General features: G+C 34.4%; 1 protein-coding gene across 7 annotated transcripts in view; it reads right to left on the bottom strand.

Moving 5' to 3' along the window:
- DACH1 (dachshund family transcription factor 1) overlaps positions 1 to 26,140 on the bottom strand; it is a 364,372-nt gene that overhangs the window by 165,803 nt on the left and 172,429 nt on the right. For all 7 annotated transcript variants that reach the window (XM_068929669.1, XM_068929671.1, XM_068929670.1 and 4 more), the window contains exon 3: positions 5,771 to 5,932. In XM_068929669.1, the coding sequence (XP_068785770.1) occupies positions 5,771 to 5,932 (162 nt within the window). The remainder of the gene's footprint in view (positions 1 to 5,770; positions 5,933 to 26,140) is intronic.

Here is a 26,140-nt window from a genome sequence, read left to right as displayed (position 1 = left end):
TTAAGTGACCTGACTCTTACCAAATTATCTGTTTCTGGTATTCTGTGCATTCCCAAAGCACTGTTTTATGAAGGCATTCCTTTAGCTTGAAATACGATGTGCTCAGCATACCACATTTGTCCTTAAGGCTATATGACTATGCCTTTGCTATAACCTACATAACACTTTTCATCCACAGATCTCAAAGACATTCACAGAAATAGATACATATCACTGACAATCATTTGTCTTATGTCCCATCATGTTGAAGTTACATATATGGTCTTGTCTTTAAAAGGTTCAGTGCTAAAAGAATTGTTATGTGTAATCCAATAAGCACGGAAATACTGTGAAGAATACTGTGAGTCTGAAGTTATTGTTTGTCTTATTGTCATCTTTGCAAGAGAGTGTTTTTAGAAAGGAATCGCATTCATCTGGCTACACTAACAGTTTATACTAACAGAAGAATACATAATAAAAATAACTAAAGTAAAAAAAAAGTCTTTCAGTGTTTAATCTGTTAAACAATAGCAAAAATCTTATGAACTAGTGATACTGTCATTGAACTGGAGAGAGTTTTAGAACAAGCTTGCTCTGGCTTTTTCACCCTATGATTTGGAATCTGCTCACAGTACTGCCAGCTTAACCAAAAAGGATTAACTCTCATATCCAACTGAGAACACAGATAATTCTCAGTAATTGGTAAAAAATGAAGATGAATGGGGCTGAGAGATAAGGAGCAATTAGCTCATCAGCAGTTACAGCTGTGCACTCAATCCGGATCCATCTCTTGAGTCTCGGCCCCTTTTAAAGAACCCAAGCAGAATAAGCACAGGACACCCCCTCCCCAAAAAAACTGCTGTACCTGCCCATCATTTCTCTCTTCCATTTTATTTCCTTGCTATACAAAGACACCTGTCATAGCATTCTGTGTAAATTACTACCTCTCCCAGGACCTGTATCTACAGCCAATCTTCTTTTTACACTTAAAAAAAAGAAAAAAGGAAAAAAAAAAGAAAAACCCGGAAACCAAATGACTACTGTAGACACTCTTAAGTTCCCTGTCAATCGTTTCATTATAGCAGCATCATCTGTTTGAAAATATAAGCAATTCCCTCATCTAATTATAGGGAGGATTTGAGGTTCATTAACATTGCCAAGGCAGAGAATCAGATGTGCAACTGCAGAGCTGTGCTCAGTGGCCTGCATTCTCTGTTTCCTTTTATTTGCTTTCTCAAGGTCTCCAAGACTTTTTCCTGAAACCATAAAAGTAATTCTTTCCTTCCAAATAGACACGTGTGTTTAGAAAAAGGAAATGACTGCATTTGGTACTGCTCTATTATTGGGGGAGGTCACTGGAGAAAAATAATTTAGCTAAATCTTTTTTATCTCTGATTCGGGAGGAAAAAAGGAATAAAAGTAAGCAAGTAACCTTTACTTTTGGACAACAGATCACAGGATACCTCACATTTTTCTTATAATTTTAAGTGTCGCAAGGTAATATGGATGAATAGGAAACCTAACAGGTCAAGAGAGGCTCTTAATTTTCAACACATTTTGTGGCTGTTTATAGATTAACGTGCTGGCCAAGTGTAAAACGTTGCCTTGTATTTCCTAACTGTGTTTAGAAACCGAGAACACCAAAGTCTTTATGATTGCTTCACTTCCTTAAAGAAATAATAGCATTTTTTTTGTGTATGAATGTAGTTTAAACAATGACATTTTCTTGGGACATCTGTTTTGAGATCACATTTTGAATAGATATGAACTCATTTCCTACTAAGCAAGTAATTTACTATTGTTGATAGTTGTTTACAAGTTCTATGAGTCAGATTTTAGCAAGTGGCAAAGGTCTTTACAAAGCCTTTAAGTATTCCCTGGGCTGTATGCATAGTGTTTTCATTATACAAAGTCTTAGGGAAGCAAAAGCATAGAGATGGTTCTTTACTTCTTACCAAGTTATAGATAGCAACGCCTAGCTCACAGAAATGATTTTAAATATATTTACTTTTAAAGGCTTCTTTCTCATACTGCCTGAGGTTAATGAAGTATGATAGCAGGGCAGCAAGTACTTAAGCAGCAAGGAAATAATTGAGGTGCTCTACCTATCCATACCTTTGGAGTATCAGATGACAAATATACGACTGATCCTAATATCATCGTTAAGATGTTAATATGAGAAAGAGCAGAACCCCTCAATGAAATTTAAAGTTTGACCTTGTCACTCTCTTTCGTTTAATTCTGTAATTAAAAAAAAAAAAAAAGTGTAATCTTAGAAACAGGATTGTATTTTGTTTGCTGCCATACGGAATCCATTTTTTAAACAAAAAAATAGTAATTTATCTATCCTGCATGTTGTATGTAGAGTTGCCACTAAAAAGAACCCAGGACATTTTTCCTTCTTATCTGCAATGTAGCTCATATCAGCCAAGCTGTCACAAGACAGAACTTGATATAAACAAGAGATTGCAAAGACATCTCAGTAATCAATATTAGGATGGCTACAGTATGGAAGCCCCAACCACTGCATATCATTTGTCTCAGCATCTATTTCTATGACCAAATGAAGCATTAATTCAAATCATAAATCTATGGTGATTTAAATCTGGGAATGAGCACCTGCCTGCTTTAATGATTTATTTTGTACATTTCAGTAAGCAGGAGATTTGTCCATATGAACTGACAGGTCACCTTCAGATGCCAGTAGCAGACTGTTTATCACCATGCAGACTAGCATCTCATCTTAGCAAGTAAATATTAAACTAAAAGAATCCAATTGATTGTGGATGGGGGAGAAAGGCGTTGCAGCCATATATTTTACTCAGTGTGCTAATACCTCACTCGGATTCTGCTGTAATTTCTTTTTTTTTTCTTTTTTTTTTCCCCTTCTAAAATGATAATTCTGGTGGGAGGATGCAAGCTCAAGGTTACCATGCAAAACTCAGGATATAAAATAATTACTTATTAGTATCATTGGCTTCCTTTAACTCCCTTCACTCGATAACCTTTTGGCTGTTGCTTCAAAGGACCAAGTTAATAAATTTGTGTAGTGCTCTGCATAATTTTACAATGTTCATCTACAAAAATGACTTCTATAAGTCACATTAAGCATCTGATTAAAACCAAAAAAGCAAGACAATTTGGAGGTAAAGCTGACGGTTCAACGCAGGAACCCATACCTCATTTATACTCTTTTGCATAGGCATAGAAAAAGGCTAACAATAAGGTATGATCATTTCATGTACAGTATCGTACCATAGTGCTTGTTATAAATGGGTTAAAATGTATTGATTATGCTTTTACCCTGTATTTTATTTTTTTCTTCAGTTTAGGTAGGGACATAACATAATTTAAAATACAAACTAAGATTGCATTATTTTCTTTTGTTCTTTCCACCTGTCAGGACTCAATAACACAAGATTTCAAATTCATGCTTGAAAACCCATAATTTAATTCACTAATGATATATGGACTTGAGAATATTTATGTGAAAAAATAAAAATAAAAATTTGAATAAAATCCAACTAAACCTGCATACCCACACCTACTATAAAGCAACAGTTTTGAAATAAGGGTTTTTGCCAGTATAATATAATACGCTGATTTTCAAAAATTCAAATAGTAAGTACAGACTAAACTCTTACTGAACTTAGGAATATCCTGGCATTACTACTCGTAGTCATTACTTTTCTGATTCCATAAGCATAAACAATACTGGATACTAGATGGTGACCACTATGAAAGAAACAAATACATACAAACTGTTTTTTAAAGATAACCTCAATAGGAACGGTATAGTTCAATTTCACATGCACAAACATATTGCATGTCCAGAGATATTCTTCATGGCATGGAAGTAATTGGAACACTATTCACTGTACTCAAAAATTTAATTTTTCTGAATAAAATGAACTCAATTCTTCATCCAGTTAAATCAGGTACAGTAGGTTTAGGTGGCTGAAAGGAAATTTTGACAATTACAGTAAATAATCTTACTTCACAACTTTGCACTACGAAAACGTGACTTGAATGACCTGAATATATTTTCTTAAATAGGTAAAATGATTAACCTGTATAATAGTAGATTAACTAAGTTATGACTGAAAGAATGATTTTAAAATCATTCTTTTTTCTTTTTTATTCAGATTAAAATATGCCTTCCATCCACTGTCCTACAAACACTTCATTTGGTTTACATGTTGCTCATCTGTTAACTTTACACTGCCATAGATGTACAAGTGCCTCAGGACTGCCAGGCAGAATAACAGCTCCATAATTCAAGATCTGAACATTTTATTTCACATATGGATGCCTCTAAGTCTCAAATTCAAATCTCAAGTAGCTTCTAATTCTGTTTAAGTCTCTTTATCCTCATAGTTTGTATTTATATCCTTATTCTTTCTCATTACTTCACTTTTCTTTCAGTATGTTATAAGGGCCACCTGGTCCTTCCAGTCCATTTGTACCCATCAGGTCCTCTCAGATTTCAAACACCTGCTCTTTATTCACTCTTGCCTTCTTTCCAAGAGGACAGTTTTTCCACAAATATTCTAGTGACTGCATGTGTCGGTATCTGAGCACTACACAACTTTAAGACCTTCTCTTCACCCTAGAGGAGCACCTTTTTAACAGCTTTTCCTTTACAAGCAAAACAAAAATCTGACATTCACCTTATGTAGTAATGCATAAATATTGTTATTGTTTAAAATAGTTATGCACCTAGGTGAAGTTATTCTTTGAACTGCAATCCACATCATTACTTCCGTATAACAGAAGGGCAGTATCTACTGAACTATATAGAAACACTGTTCATAAACTCATATCTATTTATGTTAAGGATAGTGCATAATTATTATCTTTAAGACTAATTTCAAAAGCATTTCAGAGATGAAAAATTAACAAATAAACAAATAGAAAAAGAAGAATTGTAAAAAATCCTATCTTAAGTCATTTTTTTCCTATATACACCAATCTTGACTGCAGTCTTCTGAACATACCTCTTTGTCATTGAATTTCTGTTGCTGAGTTAATACTGTCTCAACATGATAAAAGGAGCCAATACAATGAAATGGCATAACGAAACATTTTACAGCAGACACACACAGATGATTAAAGATTTAATCAACAACAACAAAAAGTTACTCTAGCTTTGAAGTATGCTTTAGCAAAACAAATTGGCCAAACAAATGAATAAAGTATACTGAAACAATTCTTTTTGAGAAAGAACATGAGTTGCTGATGGCTGCTTAAGAAACGGAAAAACCTGTTAACTATATTTTAAGAGTGTGTTTATTAAAATAAAATATGTTAGGAACTGCAGAGCATGGCAATAATTTATTGTGTATGTATGTTTTCCTTTTGTCACAGGGCGCATGAAAGTATGAAATATTTTGCTTTCAAGCTTGTGTTCTGAATTACCTAAAGTCGATACCCAGCACACTGAGCAGGAGACATTGTTAAATTTCACTTTGACACCATCATCTGTCACCCCACCTGTACTTTGAAAAATGAACTCTAAGCAATCAAACCACTTTCTTTCATAGCAAATATTAACTGGAGTCTGCAAAAGTAACCTGCAAAGGAAAGAATGGTTTTGTAATAGTAACAACAATGCCGAATGCTATTGTAAAGGTCAGCCACAAAATAAACCTAAAAACAATAAGAAAAGAAAAACAAATATGCAATAATTTACACCAAATCAAAGACTTCAGAAGAAAGTCCAGAAGGATCACCTTTTTAATAAGATATCATAGCATTACTAAAATGTAAAAATACCATATCTGAGACTTACCAACACTTGAATTCAGATCTCCATTTTCAGAGTCTGCTCCATGCTGGTTATTATTTGCATGATAGTTGGACATAGCTTCCAATTTAATTTTTTTCACTTTCATTGCTTCTGCTATGGCGGCATTGGTGGCAGCTGCTGCTGCTGCAGCTGCTGCTGTCAGGCCTACAAAGAAGTATGAACAAAACTTAATATGCATTATTCTATGACTCTTCATTGTTGTAGGGCATAAGACTGTTACTCTTCCTTCATTCTTTACTACAAAATTAAAACAGAATTGTATGGAATAGTACTCTTCTTCTTTGATTTGGAGATTATTAGCTTTTTCAAGTTTCTACTTCACATGCTTCACCTCCTATTTAGCTAATTACTTCTATACATTTTCCTAAATCTTAACTTGGTATGCAGTTACTGTAGTGATAATACAATCTCAACTAACCAGCTACAAATACACGTATTCAGAAATCCAACTTAGCTTGTAATTCATGTCTTGAAGTGTCTGACTATGAAAAGGTGAAAATATGGATAAATGCACTCAGAAAAAAAAAAGCTCTTTGTATGTAAAATGTGTTTGCCATGTTAAAGACTATTCTATTTATGAATAGCAACTGAGATAAATCAGCCATGTCTTTCTGATTTTACACATAACATCAAAGAGATGTGGACATTCTCACAAGCTTTGTTACAGGAAAGGTTTATTAATGCAGAACATAGGTAAAACATGTATTTTACTTTTCCAAGACTTCAAGGAAGCAAAGTTTTTATCTAAGAGAAAGTATGCAAACCATTTAAACCAAAAGCCACCTTCAGGAAGTTCAAATGCTACTCCTACCAAACAAAATTTCTACCATCCAGCCACTTGCAAGAATGTTTTACATAAATAGGAAAGGTTCTCCTTTTCAAAAGCAGTTAGAGAAATTGCCCAGTAATGCCAACACTCAAAATTCAATAGTCTTTGTTCAACCTCTGCAGTCCTTAGACAGTACAAGTATCTCCTCGGACCCCTCCACACCAACCTAGGTGTTAACGGAGAGAAGTTCGGGTCAAAACTTCACAAGAGCTACCTAGGAAAAAACAGTCACTACTCTCTGCTTACCCCATACTGTTGACCCAGTGGGCAGAGATGGAAACGAAGGCACTAAACCAGATAAGTTACATGCAATAAAGTTACCAATCCCTCCATCTCGGTTGCCACAGGATAAGAGCAGAATCTCAGGTTCCATCATTTACAACCAAAATTCTTGCCCTGACAGTGGAGATGGCTTGAAAAAAACTCAGTGTAATTAGTTTAAAGGTGTCTGCTTGACTTTCAGATGTTCATTTTCTAAGAGGTGTGAAGTGTCTTATACATCTCAGGAGGAATTAATTCCACAGCTTACTCCTCAAATGGGCCCAGGCTGCTGCCTAGCACAGGAAAACAAGAGTGTGGTTTCACAGGAAAGATCCAATAAGTAAACAGTCGCAGGCTGCTGAGATAAATGTTGCTAACACTACTGTTTTTGAGGCCCTGCTGTTGTCCCTTTCACCTCCTTAAATGGAAGATGAGTTCACTACTGCTACGTTTTGTGCTTGCACTAGGCCGAGGCGTGGGGGAGAACGCAGATGGCGGGGCATCAGGCACCCCTACCGTGCTGGGGGGCATAAGAGGTGTTTTTAAATATCTTATGTCTTGACCCAAACTTATCCTCTCTTATTTCTTTGCATGACCGCACAGAGACGAGCAAACAACTGCAGCCTCTCTACTGTCCTCATGAACAGGCTTCTAAAACCTCCGAGTGTCACCGGAATTACAAAGTAAGTGATAATTACATTCTGCACTGTCAGATCAATATTACTTAAAAAACTGCTGTTTCAGGTAGAAGAAGATATGCCAAAAGACAAGAATTCAAATCAGAAAGTGGTTCAACATGAGGCTTTCATTTTATTTTAGCTTTTGCTACTATTACAAAACGTGCATGTTCTGATCATAAAAAGGTATTGACAATAACATGGATGGTTTCCAATGATATTTTTATCTTAGAGGAAGGATATGAAGTTATACATTATACAAATTAGGTTACAGTTCTTAAATTAGGCTGCAGAAAAAGGGATGGTGCACCTCTGAACTTTGGTTTGCATCCTGTGTTCATTAAACAATGCGATATCCTATACTTCCTTTTTTATATATATATATCGCTTGCAAGCTAAAACTAGTAGCTTTAAAGAGCAATCCTTCACAGCAATGTTCAAATACGATACAACCAATAAATGCAACAGCAGGCCTCAAACTTTTGGTCGTGACAGCACTTGTAGACGAGCAGTTTTTAAGCACTTCCACGTATTAGAATAAATACCATGTTAAACAGATATTCTATTGGACTTGTGAGCCCCCTCGTAAATGTTATGTCTCAGTGGAGTAATGACCTGGTTGTAGAACTACTGGAATACAAACCTGCTTTTGCAACCAAATATATAAAAATATATACTTCAGTACTTCTCTCTAAAATAGGCCATAATGCTATTCTCTGGAGGAGGCCGTAACCTTTGCACAGGGTCTAAGAAAATAAAATACAGATTGCTTAGCTCTTGAATATCAAAATAATGCTTGTGATCATAACTGATAATTAGAAAAAATCAGAAACTGAACTTCTAACTTCATACCTTCTCTCATACAACTGAATATGTGATTGAAATGATTACTTTGCTACTACGTAGCAATTAATTTGAACTGTATGAATCTGAAATGTGTGCCTTGTACATGAAAGCATGGGTATAAGTGGGAGAAAAATCCAAGGAATAATCCTAAGTATGGTAGCTTAACCCACTTCCTCACAGCAATTCTAATCTCATGTTTTTTTCTTTATTGTTACTTCTTTTGTTACCGCTTGATCGTAATGATAGAGCAATGCAAAACCTCATGCCTTAGGATCATGCATGGTGCTATACTGTGGTAAGATACAAGTCAAAACGTTCTGTCTAGCAAAGGGCCTTACTTCGCTAAAGATCTTACCAGCAAAGGTTGCCAAATAGAAACAAAAGAGATTAGTAAACTGCTAAGTAACATCTATCTGTATATTTTTAAATTCAAAACTTTAAAGTTCAAATTGACTTGAATTTTTTTAACTTCTTGTTCAAAAGAGCCTTTTGAACTAAACATTATTTAATATCACTTGACCCTTACACTAAGTAGCTAAAGAATTTCCAACTTGTACACTTTTCATTACAGACCTTTACCTTGAAATATGAGAGAATCAAAAGTCACCTAATAAGGGAACTGAAATGGAAGAAATAATAAGAATCACATTAAGGAGCCACTAAGATACTTTTTATTCTTTACAAATATTTATTTGAGAAGTTACAAAAATTTCCAAGCCAGGATAATCAATGATAGTTATCATTAATTTTCTGAAATTGATAAGTTGTTTATGTCTGGCATTCTTCCCGCTGATTATGCAGTGAGACAGGCAGCTTTATAAATATCTCATCACTCCATCGTCACACAAATTTCATCGACAGTGCTCATGCACAGCTATTAGCAATATGAATCTAACCATTACAAGAGGAAAGAAAATCGAACATGTGGCATTAATACGCAGTCCTGGTTCCTAACCATCTGATAGGCAGATGGTGTAAAGCGAATTCTCCAGCTGAAATGAAGGGGCACATCATTTAAAACCTTGTTTGCATTCTAACTGATATCAGTGCCATATTGATATACATGATACATCATGGCAGTATTTGAACAATCTAGTTTGTTTCAGTCATAAATGTTTACAGCCTTGTTTTTTATCTTTAGAAGCATGTTCTGAAGAGCGTATTTTTAATTTATGAAACCTATTGTTTACTTCTGTTGAACCAGAAGATTAGCGAAGAGCAGGAATATTAAATTACCAGAACCACAGCAGTATAACTAAGATGGATGAATAAAGTATGTTTTTTCAATAAAGGATGTTAGTAAAGGAATTAAAAAATTAGCCTAGACATTTTATGCATTAAATACATTTATTCATTTAAACCTTACAGCTTTTTTCCCATGTGACATACTTAGAACTTTAATGCTTTATAAAGCTATTCATTTAAGTCTCTTACTGTGTGCAATTAATCTTGTCCAAGAATTTAATTCAAAAAGCAAAACATCAGAAAGTAGAGTTCAATTCAACAGTCATGGCTCTGAAGTAATCTCAGTATTGCTGACAGTTCCTATAGACTCATCAGCAAAAGTCTGTTCAAGGTGTCTTGTAGGAGCTGTATGAATTTGAATTATAACTCAATTGAAAGCTCTCCAAGCCTTAGTAGAGACTCAGGAACAAGCAGCAGAACACCAAAAGAAAGTGCGAATGGTCCCCTTCTACAAAGACCTTCTCTCTTCTGTCACTAGATTACTTTGGCCTGTTGGGTGTGTTTGTAGCTGTTAATTATGTTAATAAAGTTGCAGTCTGCTGCCTCTGCCAAATATAATCATAAGCTTTCTCCTGCCAAATTCTCGTCTAATTTACACCCATATAACTCTACTGAAGTCAGAATTTCGTGGGTGAGAATGAGACCAGAAGTTAGCCCAGTATGTGTGGTCTCCAGTGCTGAAAAATGAATGAATGAAAGAGAAAACATTGACAAAAAACATAGCACCTTCAGAAAACAATTTTGTTTTTCAAGCAAAATGCTCAAGAGAACTGCCATTAGATAATGACATATTTTTCAAAAAGTATATGAATTACTGGCGGGGCTTATGTCACACACTGGGTTACTGCCATCCAACAAATACTATTCCCTGGCTTAAGAATCATCTCTTAAAACTTTTAGTTTTGATGGCTTGATCAGTTTATAACATATCCAATTTGAGGAAAAAACAAAATAAAACAAAACAAAAAAACCAAAGGCAGTGTGACTTTTTCAAAATAAACATTTTAAATTGTATGTCTAAACATGGTCCAGGGACAAATTATAAAATTATTTAAGTAACTGGCCTTAATTCACTATTAACTTCCGTCATACAACTATTCCTAATAATAACTTATTATTCCTAATTATTTTTCCTAATATTATTTTTTCTAATGACTAATTATTAGCTTCTTTAATATAACTATTATCTTCCTTTATATACATACATACATATATATATATATATATATATATATAAAATATATACACATTAGAACATTAAAAGTCCAATAATGTATATATTTTTTTCCACAACCTTTTTCTTTAGGACTTTGATAACATTTTCAATATATCTTATCTTTGCCATCACAGATCAGACAGAAAGCTAAACAAATGATTGTCAACAGTGTGTTACACTTCATTTCGTTAATTTGCCGGGAAGTTCATTCTTTAGAAATATTTTATTCACTGTGTGGGAGGAAGTCCAAATCTCATCTAAATTCTGAAGTAACGCCTTTCATTATTTCAAATTAATGCTTAATCCCTGTTCTTATAGTTTATTTCAGTGGCACTGACTTGAAAATAATTCATGTCTTTTTCTTGATTTAATTCCAGATTTCACACTGAAGCCCTTACGTGGGCAAAATCCCTACTAAAATCTGAGAAACTTGGCTGCGGTAAGAAATGCTGGGTTACCTCTTAGGACTTGCCCCTGGCCATTGCAGATCACTGCACGGGTTCCAGGGGTTTCACAGTTCAGGCACAAGTTTTTGGTAGCTTCCTACGCTGCTGCCCAGTTATTTCAAATGAAATGGGATCCTAACGTTAGTCTCTGATCTAATGGGTGTTTTATATAGTGTGATACATAAAACAAGAAGGGGAAAGCAATCTGCAGGAGGACAGAGGTCTGATTACACAGGCTGGAATTCAGAAAGGGGGACTTCAGACTACACCATAATGTTCTGTTAAAATATACTACGTTTCATGTATGTAAGAGTTCTTCATGTATCACGTAGGCAAATGCCTGGAATTCGACAGTTATTCAGAAATCTTATTTTTGCTAAGCTTCCTGGACTGATCCAACACAACAATATTGTTATACCCCCAAAATTCCGTTACCTGATATCTTAGGATAAACAAGAAATCCTAGCCTGGCCAATCTAGCTATATTTTGCTGCTCATTTTGCTTGGTTCAGTGCAAATTGCTCTTCCAGTCTATTCTCAAACAGCTTAAACAAGGCAATATTATTAAAAGAGTTATGTGAATAAAAGTGACATAACCAATTGCACTCTAAATATTCTTAAAGAAAGAAATGCCATATGAATTTCAGCCATATGAATTTAGACTGGTACAACTGAATGAAATTGCCAGTGTTACACTGGGACAAAACCAGTGTCTGTGAGGCTCAAACCATCTGTTGTTCATCAAAACTAATCAGACCTTTTTCCTGTAACTACTCTTAAATTGCAATATGAATTTTGAGGTAGGAGTATTGCATTTAAAATAAATAAGAAAAAGAGTTAAATTTCCACAGCATACGTTCAAGTCTAAGAATCTTTTTACCTATAATCTGTCTTTGCAATTCATAAAACTGTTACAGAAATAAAAGACTGACCTAGAAAGAAGCAGGGTCCTTTTGATTCATTTTGTTAAAAGTAGAAAAATTTAATATTACGATCTCATGTGTTCAAAGATAACTTCTGGCAAGTTAAATGATGCTGCAAAAAATATGTAAATGTAATTATTTTATCTAATATTGCCATTTATAGAACTGATGGACATATATTTGCTGACGTTGTTCTATGTTGTGGATTCACTCCTTTGTACTCAAGGGTAAAAAGTGAAATCATGAATTGTATTTCAAATAGCACAATAAATTTCTAACTGTTATAGCTTAACATGCTTTTGTAATCTGTGAATTTATTATTTGTTTGATGGAACTGTGACAGAATTAAACAATGTATATTGCATAAATGCCTCCCTATATTGTACTTTTAAACAACAGTTTAAAATACTACTGAAATGCATACAGCATCGCAACAATACAATTAAGAGAGAACATTCTTTCTTAAACAACAGTCATCTTTTCAAAAGCAATAGATTCTCGGTTCTCATTCAGTCTCTTGCATTATTCATTTCATGTGCAACCTCATGCTGGACCATAAATTGTTACTTTATCTAATCAAAGGCGACTTAACTCCACAGAAGGTCAAAGGTTTAATTTTGTGAAGTATTATCTTACGCTATGAGTTTAACTGAAAAATAGAAGAAGAAAAACAGCCAAGAAACTGGTAATAAATGAACCTTTATTGCCTCAGGCATTGGCCTAGTTAATAAACTTTCATTGAAGGTTTCTTTCAACTCTTATGGACAATGAGGTAAAAAAAAAATCTTAAATTACAGCCATGTGTGACTTTTAAAGCAGGCATTCTTTTTTATCTCAACCTCCCTAGCTTAGGAGAAAGACAAAGAGATTGTCTTCAATTTCTTAACCAAAAATGTATGCCTCTAAACAGATGAAAAAGTGCAGATCAAGCTTTTATAAAAGCAGAGGTCAGCTTTGAACAATATAAAAAAATACTTTTACTTAAGTGTCAAATCTGGATCCACAATCTCTTTAGCTAAATAGTATATAATGTAAAAAAAAAGAACAGTATGTGGGAAGGGAAAATACATATACTAACAATATATTACACTAACAATGCTGCTTGGTTCCTAATAGACTTTCTGCTTTACATTTGCATTGCTAGAGTGCAATAATGGCTCTTGTTTAATAGAATGACTTATTATGGGAACAACTTCCCTGCACTTTCTGCAAACAGAAGTTCCTTTCTTCTTTTTGTGTGTATTATCTCATGTTCTCACAACACTATTCTCTCTGTTACAAGAAATTAAAAGCTTTAACATAATGACAGTTACTGATAGTTATTGGTGTTCCACGAATTTTCTTGATTAACAAACATTCTTGGATTTGACTAACTACAATGTCTTTTATTGACATACTCTTTGAGTCTAGTTTAGAAAAACATAATTCAGCTTCAGTTCAGTCAAATACAAAATAAGAAAATCAAGTAGAAATAGGAAAATCACTAGTGCTTAATAAAACCTTGCTCTCTAACTTTAGTTCGATTTATAACTGGATGGACACAATTAATTAATTGTAACACTGCTACGATTCAAAAATACTGAAAGGATGTGTTCATGCCTATAACAGCAGTAATGTAGCTAAATACTCATAATCTTTCAACCAGCAGGAGCTTTTGTAGTTTTTTTTATGAACCTAATCCACAGCTTGACACAGATCCTGGGGTAATGGCACACAGTTCTTTGATTAAACTAACATCTAAACACTGTCGAGGCAGCCTGATGGCCCAGTGGAAGTATGTCTCCCTACAAGTTACGAGCTCAGCCTTGCAAACAGAAGTACCGAATTCATTCAGCTAGACCCACTGTAGCCCAGACGCCTACTCATGTGTGTGAAATTAAGTTATTCGTGTGCATAAGTGTTTGAGGGATCAAAATAAGTCTAGAATCGAATGAGTTTTTATCTGTGGATCACAGCATCCCAGTTTCAGCTTTTAAGGCCTTCTGGAAGACTGACGTGCTCACTGAGAGAGACCTGTCATCTACACGAGGCTCTAAACTGAAGTAACAGTCCACCACTATTGACTTCATGTGGGATTAAGGCCAAAAAGAACATTTTAGCCCGAAGAAAGCAAGATCAGATTCATACATTTGGTGGTTAAATTGCGCATAACGATTGTTAGCTACAAATTTATTTCAGGCTCTTGCCCTCCCCAAGAAAAGAAAGCAGCATTACACCTTTCATGAAAAGGGAAGGAAATGAATGGAAGACATCAGTTGCAATTACCTCTCCTAACTAAGATGAAATAGTCATAGTTCCTTAGTAGTGTATCTTCAGTAGACATTTAAAATGTAGATTATTATTTCAAGGCATTTTAAAAAAGATTTCATAGGATTATTCAATAACAGCATAAGAATAAGCAACATGAATAAATATCAAAAATTTAAAAATAACTTTAAAGAACAATTCCAATTCTGTTTTGGCATGTTTAGTTTTAAAGTGGTTGTTGCTTCCCAGAAAAGAAAAAATATAAATATATTGCAGTATATACTGACAAATTCAGCAATATTCCACTCTTTGCATCTCTGTATTTGCAGCATCAAAAGTAGGATGCACCAAGCATTATAATGACAAAAGTCAATTTCATACTAGAAAAAAAATCTCACCAATCTACTGGCTATTTCAAGGCTGATTATTTCAGTGATGTTGTTTTAACACATAAAGTTGGTAAGAGAATTTTCTTGTTTCCGAGTGTAGAGAATTCACCTGTAAGGGTCAGTAGAGCCCTCTCTTCTCCTCCACCCCTCACCTCATTTGAAGTGTTGCAGCTTCAAGAGCCGCACTCTATGGATTTGGGGCTCTTTTTTTTTTTTTTTTTAAAGTTCCTTCAGATCCATTATGCATTATGCTGTGCCAGAGGCAAGGCATGGGGCTAAATGTACTATTACAGAACAGTGATAGCAGAGTATTGTACTGTGATGCAGAACTGTGATATCGTATGAAGTAGCTGTGATAATGACTTACAGGGAACACTGTGTAGTCCTGCGTTGAGATTAAAAGGCAGTAAATTCTTACAGACAGCCCTCTCGCCCCTATACGCTCTACTTGTTGCATAGCGTAACAGAAGGCTAAATTCCCAGGGCTGCATCTAACCTCTGGGGTGTGTATACTTCATTTTACACCCTGAGTGTGGAGCATGCAGACCAAGGGACCAGATAAATCACGCTGTGACGGCTTGTAACATTTGGAGGCATCCGCATCTCTTTCCAAGAGAAACCATGGCACAAAAGTGGGGTGACTGGCACTTGTGTCCTGTCCCAGCACTCAGGCAAAACACAGCCAAGATATGCTGCCAAATCAAGGCATTTCTCTCAGGCCCACAGTGCTATCACCGAGTGACATCTCTCAATACTTCTGTTTTGTACCTCGCAATTGCTTCATACTCATGAAATCAACACCTGAAGACTCTTAATAATGTCAGGGGAAAATATGGTATTTAAAATGCATACATAATTATTATATTTACTTATAATAGGACAAGAAACATGCAGTAAGTTTTCCACGGTATTTCTTACAGTCCCTACTATATTGATGTAATTGCAATCTATATTATGAAAAACTGCGGCCATTAGCAAATTCAGATTTACATAATTGATCATGTACTCTTCCAAAAGGCATACTCTTTGAAGCCAAGAGCTGAGCAGTACCACCGTCACCTCATTATGGACAAATATTCAAAGCTCACTGAATATGCAAGCATAAGGGGGTCCCAAGACTGGCCTCAGCAGAACCCCAAGAAATCCTCATTATTTCATACGTAAATGAGAAATCACATGTATATTGCTAACAATACTTTGAAGAAGATGAAATTTTACCCTGCTCCTCTCAAGTTAGTGATATAAATTAACAGACAAAATAAGAAGACAGCAGTACTCCACAGATTCCGTTTTGTAGGCAGAACTAGATTATAATTTGCAGCAGATAATTTAATTAATCTTGTCTTCAGCCACTAATAAACAAGCTATCAATAGATTAGGATTTTCCCAACTTCATCTGTTATTAGAAATCGCTTTCCTAAGTCTTGGCAACATTTGCACAAGACTGGGACAGGACATGTGTTCCGTATTTTCCTATTCTTATGGGCTGTTACCTTCCTTCTTGCCATTTCTAAATTCCAAATTTTACACTTTCTTATTCTCAGATTGGCAAGAGACTGACTACATCTAGCAACAAAAATAAAAATAAATAATAAAAATAGCAATAAAAATAATAATAGAAATTTAATCAGTATCTTGGCAATAACTTTTTTTGTCTAGCTCAATCACAAGCAATCCAACTTCAACAAATCAGAAGATGCAGTCTCTTTATTTAACAATGAGAGTATCAATACACCAACTGAGAAAATGCCTTTGTCTTTTCAAAAATGTTCATAGCCTGTTTCTGATAAGTAGCGTATATGTACTTCTCTGCTACATAGCCCTTGCTAATCTTCAACACTGTAACTTCTATAATAAAATGTTCTGTATGAACCATTTGAAAAATGGAACAGGAATGTTGTTATTATATTATCTTAAAAATTACAACATCATATAGATTCTAAAGATTTGACATCAAAGTTGATTTGAAGTCACCTTGGAAGTCATATAGATAGCTAATAAGATTCCAAGTGTAAAGTGCTGACTATAAGCGCCAGCATTTGCTGCTATACAGCAGCAAAGACCGTAGTGGCCACTTCCTAAAGAGCAGTGAACACTTTAGCTCTGAAACTTGCCAAGTGGACTGCTAAAGCACAGAACTCCCAAATTTCTTAGCAGGTATAAATTTCAGTGGAAATAATTGGGATTGATTTGGTTTGTCGTAATTATTGCACTGAATTGTTGAATTTCCTTACAATTGAATTCTCAGTCAGTAGATAAGAATGGTAAAACACAGGATCAGTTTTGGAAACAGAGGAATTATTTTCGAAAAGATACAGAACTGTTGTTGAATTTAACTTTGTGATGTGCTTACAGTTCATGAAATTAAGGGTTTCTTGTTTGTTTTTGAGTTGATTGGGTTTTTTTTTTTATCAGTGGTTTAAGAAGTTCATCTGACATTTCTAGAAATCACTGTGCTCTGTTCTTTTATTAGACATATTAGCCACATATAGCTATATATCTTTGCCAAGCTTGAAAAAGAGTAATTTTCACATCTATCAAAGCAGATTTTCTATGGCAGTAACAGGCCACAAGAGAACTGTGTTTTCTCTAAGCTATATGCTAACCAGTGGGTGGTATATAGTGAGATTTCACATAATAAAGGCAGATGAATCAGCATGATCCTGTCCTTACAGCAACAATATTTAATAAATAAGCCATATTATGCAAAGTGTAATATAATGCTCAAATCCAAAGAATGTATATGCATTTCTATTTACACTTTTCTCTCTTTGCTGTTGATACCCTGCCCTACTCAACCACAGAAAAGACATTTCAAAATGGCACTGTAAGTCTCAACTGACCACCATTTTGAAGGACAATATTTACAAGTAGCTTCTTCCTACTCTCACAAGTTTTTTCTAAGTTTACATTGCAGGAAAAATTTAGTGAAATTGAATGAAATGTTTTCTCTGAAAATTGCTACCATTCAAGCATAAGTGATTGATACGCCTCATATGTAAGAGCATGAAATACAAAATGAGTTATAAAACAGCTTCAGAAAAAAAGATTTCCTCCAAAATGATGTTGCACAGCAATTTTGGACGCATTAATACTTTCAGTCTCCTAAAGGAAAAGTTTATTGTATTGACGAGATTGAAATTTCTACACAAAACTAACAGAAATATCAACTTTGCTATGAGGATCAAATATTTTTTGCATCCAATTGCAGCATCAGCTAGCCTTGCTATGGTAGCCTATTAACAAAGCGGTGTTTTAAGTAACATTTCCATTTCAAGCTACCATATAAACACCAAAAAATCAAAGTTTAGTTCAGTTCAGAGCTCCTACCTCTACGCTCTCTCCCCTAAAACCAGTCAGTCCTTCATTAGTGTTTAATGTTTTAAAAAATTGTTGAGAGAAGCAAAATACTATTTTTCTTCAGGGAGAATAGATGTAGAATGGCATTAGCTCAAAACATTCCACCATGTATTTGCTTTCTTTTTCTCATCTTATGTATTCATAGAAAGGACCCAGATGCAAAATTATGGAGGATATTTTTTCCAGCAGTAGGATTTGGCTTTCTGACAGATTCCATAAACAGTTATTTTGGCAGCTTTAGAGATGCCCCTAGGTCAGTCACTTGGTTAGACAGCTGATGGCCCGTCTGATTCTCCTGCCTGCCATTTTCTTATGATTTATCTTCAGTTAGTTGTAAATTAAATCCAAACAGATCATTACCCCACACCTACATGACCGCTGTTTAACCACATGTGCCAAACATTCCTTCCACTAAAATCCATATTTAGTAGCAGGAAGAAATTGAAAAGAGATGCCGAAAGAAAATACCTGAAAAATATTTGAATGAGTTTTGAGGCAGTTCACCTCTTATAGCTGAAAATAAGATTGTTCTAATGGAAGAAGAATAGAAGAAGAAATTAGACACTGCTGAATTTTAATTCTGATTTTACCAGAGGGTGTCAGATATATCATCTGCATTTTCATTTTTTTTCCATCTATTTATCAGGTGGAGATAACAATTCCTTATGTTACAGTGGGTTTATTAGTATAAACAAGCTAAGAGTTTGCACAAAGCTATAAAAATACAAAGTGCCACGCAAGTATTAATATTGTTATCTGCCTTGGTTCTATATCTATAAAGTCAAACAAAGTCCATAAAACATAAATTAAACTTGTCTAAGAACTGAGGTAAGCAGTTCAATATGAATTGTACATTGGTAAAAATCCACCAAGGAACTATGAGAATGAAACATTGCTTTCAAATTTACCATGCACAATAAAAGGTCACAAAACACTGTGGTCTTTTGAGCCCAGGAGACCTTGATAAAGAATAGGAAATAATCACTTAGGATTTTTTATCGGTAGAGCTGTTCCCCCCCTCACCCCTCAATAAAGCCATCAATTTAACAGATACCAGGTTTTTTACTAATTGGAAATTCATGTTGGTATCTGTTCAATTCAAACTCTGAAGCGGGGAGGGGATGAGGTGAAGGTTTTAGTAATTTTCCACAAAAATTCAAAACATTTCTCAATTTGTAATGATCTGTAAAAAAAATCCTGGTTCCCTGAAAGCTGCTTAGGGCTTTATTCAAATTAAACAAAAGTTCCTCATCCTTCTGTTACTACCTGAGTTAGTTGTATGCAAAATGCATTCCTTCTGAATCACTGACTGTGCTATCAAGAGGGAATATAATGATTTTACCTTATGTTTGTAAAATAGGACTAGCTGTTTTTTGCTGAATGCAAAGAAAGTTGTATTCTGAAAAACAGGATATTAAGGATTAAAAAATAAATTTCTAATCTAATTGTACCATACAGCCATCAGACATTATAAAAAAATGGCCTGAAAAGTTATGATTAGCTAACAATCCTTCCATCCTTTGCAAACAGCAAAAAACAGGTGTATGTTGCAGGACTTCTACATCAGGTTACCTGTTCAAGGATACAATAGGAAAACAAATCATTCTTTAGCTCTACCTTCTTTTTGAGTGAAGATTAATAAAATACACTAGAGTTCTGGGTTCATGTATATTGTAAAAGCACTGTTCTCAACTTTGTTTCCAGTCTAAACTGAAGTGTGTGCATGCCAAAAGAAGGAGGAAAATTAGTATTCATTTTAAAGAGAGAAGTATTAATACTGGGGAAAATTCTCATCCCAAGGTCCACCTAGCACAAATTAATTTATAAAAACCTTGGATACATGCACAACAGTCCCTTCAGCTGTTGATGTGTTTTTCCAGCTCAATTGGTCCGCTCAATCCTGGCACAGATTTTGTTCCTCAAAATACTTTTATAGATAATGTCTGACTAGTATAGACACACTCTAATTAAATTTAATTCAAAACTGCATATTTTTATTTGCTCAAAGGAATTGTTCTAAGCTGGTCAAGTACTACAGACCACACAATAACACCCACAGTCTATCCTTTCTTTGAAATACTAGTGCCAGACTGATACATGCAGGTATTTTTTTCATCTTCTCACAGCTTCTTTGAGATTTTACGGTAGGCTAGATTAGAGTATAGATAGATAGGGCATAGATTAGGGCAGGCTTTGCTCTCTTCAAGGAAAGTTATTTAGTACAGAATTATTCTTATTTCAAATTGCTAAAATATATCTACAAGAAATAGATATATTTCTTTTTTTTTTAATTTTGCAGGTTACAGTAAGGAAATAGAGCCAGCTCTCACTGTGCTATGTGAGAGATGTAGCCACGAACTATAACTGCAATTTGCTATATCTGCAAACATGAAATATCTTATACGTCGCTAACCTTGTAAACATACAGTCCATGATTTTCTGTGGTTTGTTTAAGATTGCTTTTTGAAATAAGATAATATGTATTTTGCAGTTCCAGTATATACTATCCCTATTGTAGCATTTCTGCATTTGAAAAGATTATTCTTCTTATTATTATTGTTATTGCTAATGTTGTTATTATTATTTGCACCTTTGGTCTTCCTACGCATTGCTAGCAATGGTTAGCAATGAATTTGGTTAGCCTGACCAAATAAGATGAATACTGCAAAAAAAAATAATAACAATATGATAAAACATCCAGGATTTTGTTAAGATCAAGTATTCAAACTTTATTTTCAGCATCTTGCAGTTTTAAAGATAACTGTTCTCAGGATCAGAGCAGAGTTTGACTTTCCTACTGAGCACAGTAAAAAAGAAAATTATAACAAATAAACCAATTCCTGTAATAAGTAGATATTTTGTGTATTTATATTTAGTTACATGGAACACCTCTGTGTAGTTCTAGAAATTAACATGGAGCCAATGCGGTAGAGAGAAATATTTGAATGTGTAGTTCAGAAGCTGCTGCCATTAGGCATTAGACCATAAATGGGTCAGAATAAACACTTACCATTCAAATCTAAATATAATATTGTGTAATACAAGAAGATTACTATAGAGTCATAATGTCTGAATATATTAAGTATGATGATAATACTTCTATTGATTTCAGTCTGTTAAAATAATGAAAGTGGATTACACAAATCAATTCTTGGAATAGAACACAAAAGCATATATTATTTCCTTTACACTTTCAGAACAAGCTTTTCAAGCGAGATTGACTGTAACTATTTTAGATTGTAACTAAAACCAAGTGTTAATTTTCTGAACACCACCTAAGAGAAGACTTAGAGTACTCCTTCTAGTATCTTATGGTTGTCACGCTTAACAGTCTTTTAAACCCTTAACCATCTTACAAACAGCTTTCTATATGTGATTAATTATTTAAGACTCCAGCTCTTACATCATTACATGTGAAATGAGAGGAGGTGTTTCAATAGGAGGATGTGCCATTAAAGGCGATTAGACAGTGGTCTGTTTCATTTCACAGAGGGAGTAAACGCTAGCAAAATGCTGTAAAACATTCAAGAATACATAGTTTCTGGTAATGTCTCCACAGTTATATATAACTAAATATGTCATAACGTCTCAAAGTATAGCAAGAAATAAGCCATTGGCTTTTCAAGTTGTCAGGCATGGTTTTCTCATTCCTAGATATATTTTTTTTTTAATTATTTCTACTCCAGATAGGACTCAGACTCTAATCTTCAAACTACATTGCTCTAGAAACATTTAAAAGATTAAGTTTGTCCGGAATCACTGTTGCAGTCACTGAATTAAAAAATACAGCATTTTTGAGGACCTGTGTTACAAAATGAGTGGTGATCCAGAACATGGAATGCAATCAAATCTTCCAAGTACAAAGCATGTATTCAAAACCGAACTGTGAAGCGAGAATGAATTCGCCTTGTGAATACAATAAAACCTGTAAATCAGTTCATTAAAAATGGAAGACAACAATTCGAGCTAAGGGCTGCGGGCGTAAACTTTCTAACAGGGTGTGCAGAATAATGTGAGTTTCCGTACCGGCGAAGCAAGTGAAAGACCTGCAACGGGGAATTCCATGGTATTCACACGCTACTGTTCTCACCAGTAAGGAATTATACAACAGTATTTCTAATGATGGAGTCCCAAAGCAATGCTTCTTCTCTTCCCAGTGGAAAATATCTTTTGAAGCAAAGAGCGGCTGTGGGATTCAAGAGGAGGGAAAACACATACCATAAAATATAATTAAAAATTGTGGAGGCTGCCTATGACAAGAATAACCATAAAAAACAGATACAAACCAGCTGGCTGTTAACAACTTCTGAGTTATAAAAATCTTAAACCTGCTGTAAAGCACTCAATTCGATTTACATAACCACAGAGCTGACATTCCTTTTAGGCTCCTCTGCTGGGGATTATTTTGACATGTTTTAAGGCAGCATAAAAAGCAACTGTGAAAGGAAGACATGTATCATCTTACATAAAAATTCATTCTAGCCTTAAGATTGGACTTACACACTTTAATCCCAGCATCTTTACTGAACCTGGAAAATATCTTCAATGGCTACTGGTGATTCAATTTTATAACATTATTCCTTTGGTGCTCATATTTTTGATAAAGTTGATAGTGTGTGTATACACACAAACAAACACAAAAAAATCTATACAGTCACAGAAGCTTAAGTTTCAGTATTATTGCACAAAATATCAGCTCTGCTAGAACCTACTACAGACTGCGGTAGATCTAGTCTTAGATAAATTACTTTGCTTAAGATCGTGATCAGCCTTTGCTAAAAAAGAAAAGCATTTCTTAGGAACGTAATGATGCAGACAGCATTTTACAGGACTAACATAGCTTGCTGTAGGGAATTAAAATAAACAAAATAAAATAAAATCAATCTTACATTGAGTGAAGTTTTGATGTATAAGTGCTGGCAGCTTACATTGCCCAGAGCACAGAATGAGTTTTGCCATTTGATAATTTGCTTGATTCACTGTGCTGCCTCATGCAGGGCATTTTATGCCTGATTTATGTTTAATCGAGTCACCTGCTTAATGTTAAGGAGGGTCACAGTTAGATAGAAGGGTTATGACCATATAGGGCTTTCAACATCTCCCAGTTTGACATAAGAAATGGGTGTAAGTGTTAAGGGTCAACCTTTTTCTTTTATTTTTATTTAATGTTCTCTATGGAATATTGCATAAAACATTAATATACCACAAAACCAATTTGATTCCCCTTTGAAACAGAGTAGGCAAATAAGGATTAACAGACTTAAAACACTGACAAAAATAAAATAAAAGCAATCTGTAGTCTAAGAAAAGATCATGTGTATGTGGATTTTTTTAAGGATTATAAAGTACATCCTTACACATAAAAAAAGGAATGTAAGTTTTCTCTTTCTCTAAATTCAATATGCAATTTAATTTAGTCTGGCATCACTGGAAAAATATAAAAGTTTTAAAACAGGAGGGACAGACTTTTACTATAATTAAGGTGTCAGGATTTACTATTCAGACTGAATGTTTGTCCTTTTAAACAAATGTAACTGGGCAGCAGAATTACAGAGCACCTTCTTTCTGGAATTGCTACAAGCAATTATATTAACAGAATAATTTAATAAATAAAATATTATGTTGTCAACTACTACAGACCGGAAAACTTAGACAAACTTGATCTTTATCAATATTTCTGATTACTTTAATGCTTCAACAGGCTGAAGATTACTGCAAGACATTATGTATGTTGAGATTAAATTATTTCCATATAGCACTTGTAGACATTGTGCCATGTAAGTTATTTAGAGACATATTTTTAAGGAGGAATTATTACAGTTAGTAAGGGAAGATGGGATTCAGCACTTACCAGTTTGGATAGCTGCATTTCCAAGTTTACTTAATGCTGATTTCAATTAAAAAAACATATAGTCTGTAGGGGGGTTTGTTATTTTCAGGAAGAGTGTATATTTGTGCCGAGTTATTTGCATTATTGCGTGTAAGTGCTAAAAGAATCTGGCATCATAGCTTTAACAAATTACAGGCAATTGGATGATTTTTCCTGGATAAGTAAGCCTACTTGAGAAAACACTAATGAGGTTAATATTAGCGCATTGGAATATCCTAAGTGAAAGGTTTATACCATTTTGTCCTTATTTACAGCACAGAAGGACTGTTCTTACACTAAAACTAAAACTAGAGATCCTATTGCAATTAAGATCAAAAAATGGATGTTTGAATAACTACTATCTGGAGTGTTAATTCATTACCACATTCAAAGACTATCAGTTTTTTAAGTGCACTAAAAATGATATGTACCTGTAATGTCATGAACCCATTTACCAGGACCCAGTAACAGACACAAAGCACACTGAATCCAGAGGGATATCAGGGGTTTCAATCCCAGACTAAAATGCACTTTGACTGTCTGCTAAATGGCATGTGTGTTTTACATAACATTTTATGTAACTATTAACATACAAAAAAGTTCTTATTTATATTCAGAACATTGTAAGCTACCTCAAACACATATTGATCATTTCCACAAAATTACCTACTAGACAACACCTGGACACAGTTCTGTAGCCACACTTTTAAAGTAATTTACCTACATTGGCAGCTTCAGGAAGTGACCCATCTCACCTCACATTAGCTTTCTAAAATTTAAGCATTGAGCCTTAACTGTTCCTCCAGGTTGCCTACAGTCAATGGAGAAACAAGGCAACTCCAGAAGGTGATTCACGTGACCTATCTTACGGTGAGAGGTTTCACCCTCCAGAGATGTCTGTTACTTTCCATTGGCTACGAAATGAGGTGATTAGCTAAGATTTCAACACCTAAATTTCACACATACTAACTTCTGGCAGATGAATCTCCCCCCAACAGGTAACTTAGATCGCTAAAGCTAGGGAAGATGAGTTTCTCCCCTCAACAGTGAAGATACAGTGACAATATTTACCCGTATGCTTGCAGATCCTAAGGAAAAAATAATGAACCAGTGCTTTGGAATTCCATTTGTAGGTGCATACTTCCTTTAGAAGTGTTTTTATTTTTTTAATTCATAAAGAATGACTATAAAGCTATTTCAGTATTATTTAAATCTAGTTTACGAATATTAAAAACATTTTAGACTTTAAAATCTCAGCAAAATAAAATAAACAACAAAAAGATGCATTGTTTACATTGTTCTTAAAAAAAAAAATGCAAACAAAAACCCCAACCTTTTTGTTCCAAGGCATGAGGGCCCAAACAATTAAACTAATACCATCAGAGGATGGGAGGAACAAGACCTAAACTTGTCTGCATGGCTAAAAATACAAAAATTTCATTTCTGTTAAAGGTAGAATTTTCAAAATATTAATTCTTCACCTCTTTTAAATTTTTTTTAAACATTCAAACCTATCAGAGCTAGAAAGCAGCAACAGGTACATAAGCACTTGGTAAATGGCTGATGCCATAGTTATCCCATTGGAAAATCTCATATTCTTTATTATTCAAGTAACAGGACCCCCAAGAATTTTTCTGGAGCAATTCAAAACTTTAAGTGATATAATCATTTATACAACTTTTTTTTGTATTTTTTATAATATATAATCACTATCTCTGTAGCTAATGTATCTGTCCAAAGGAAGCAGATTATGTACTGAGAACATGTACTGGTTTTTAACTCCAAAATTCAAGGACCCTAGTTTTTATACCAAAAGTTAAAGAGTTACTGATAGACAAGACAGACAAGAAAAATCACTTTGAATTCTATTAGCTCTCTTACCTTCCATCAGTTTTTTTCAAATACTTTGCCAGTTCTTTTTTTTCCCCCTGTATTCAACTTCCTATTAAAATCAAATTAGTGAGGCAAACTGATTTCACAATATAGACATTCACCTTTTAATCAAAAACTAGATTTAATGCCAGAGTACATATTGCTAAAGAAT

The sequence above is a fragment of the Struthio camelus genome, chromosome 1 (genome assembly GCF_040807025.1).
Source record: "Struthio camelus isolate bStrCam1 chromosome 1, bStrCam1.hap1, whole genome shotgun sequence".
Classification (NCBI taxonomy): domain Eukaryota; kingdom Metazoa; phylum Chordata; class Aves; order Struthioniformes; family Struthionidae; genus Struthio; species Struthio camelus.
This window is presented reverse-complemented; position numbering and strand designations above follow the sequence as displayed.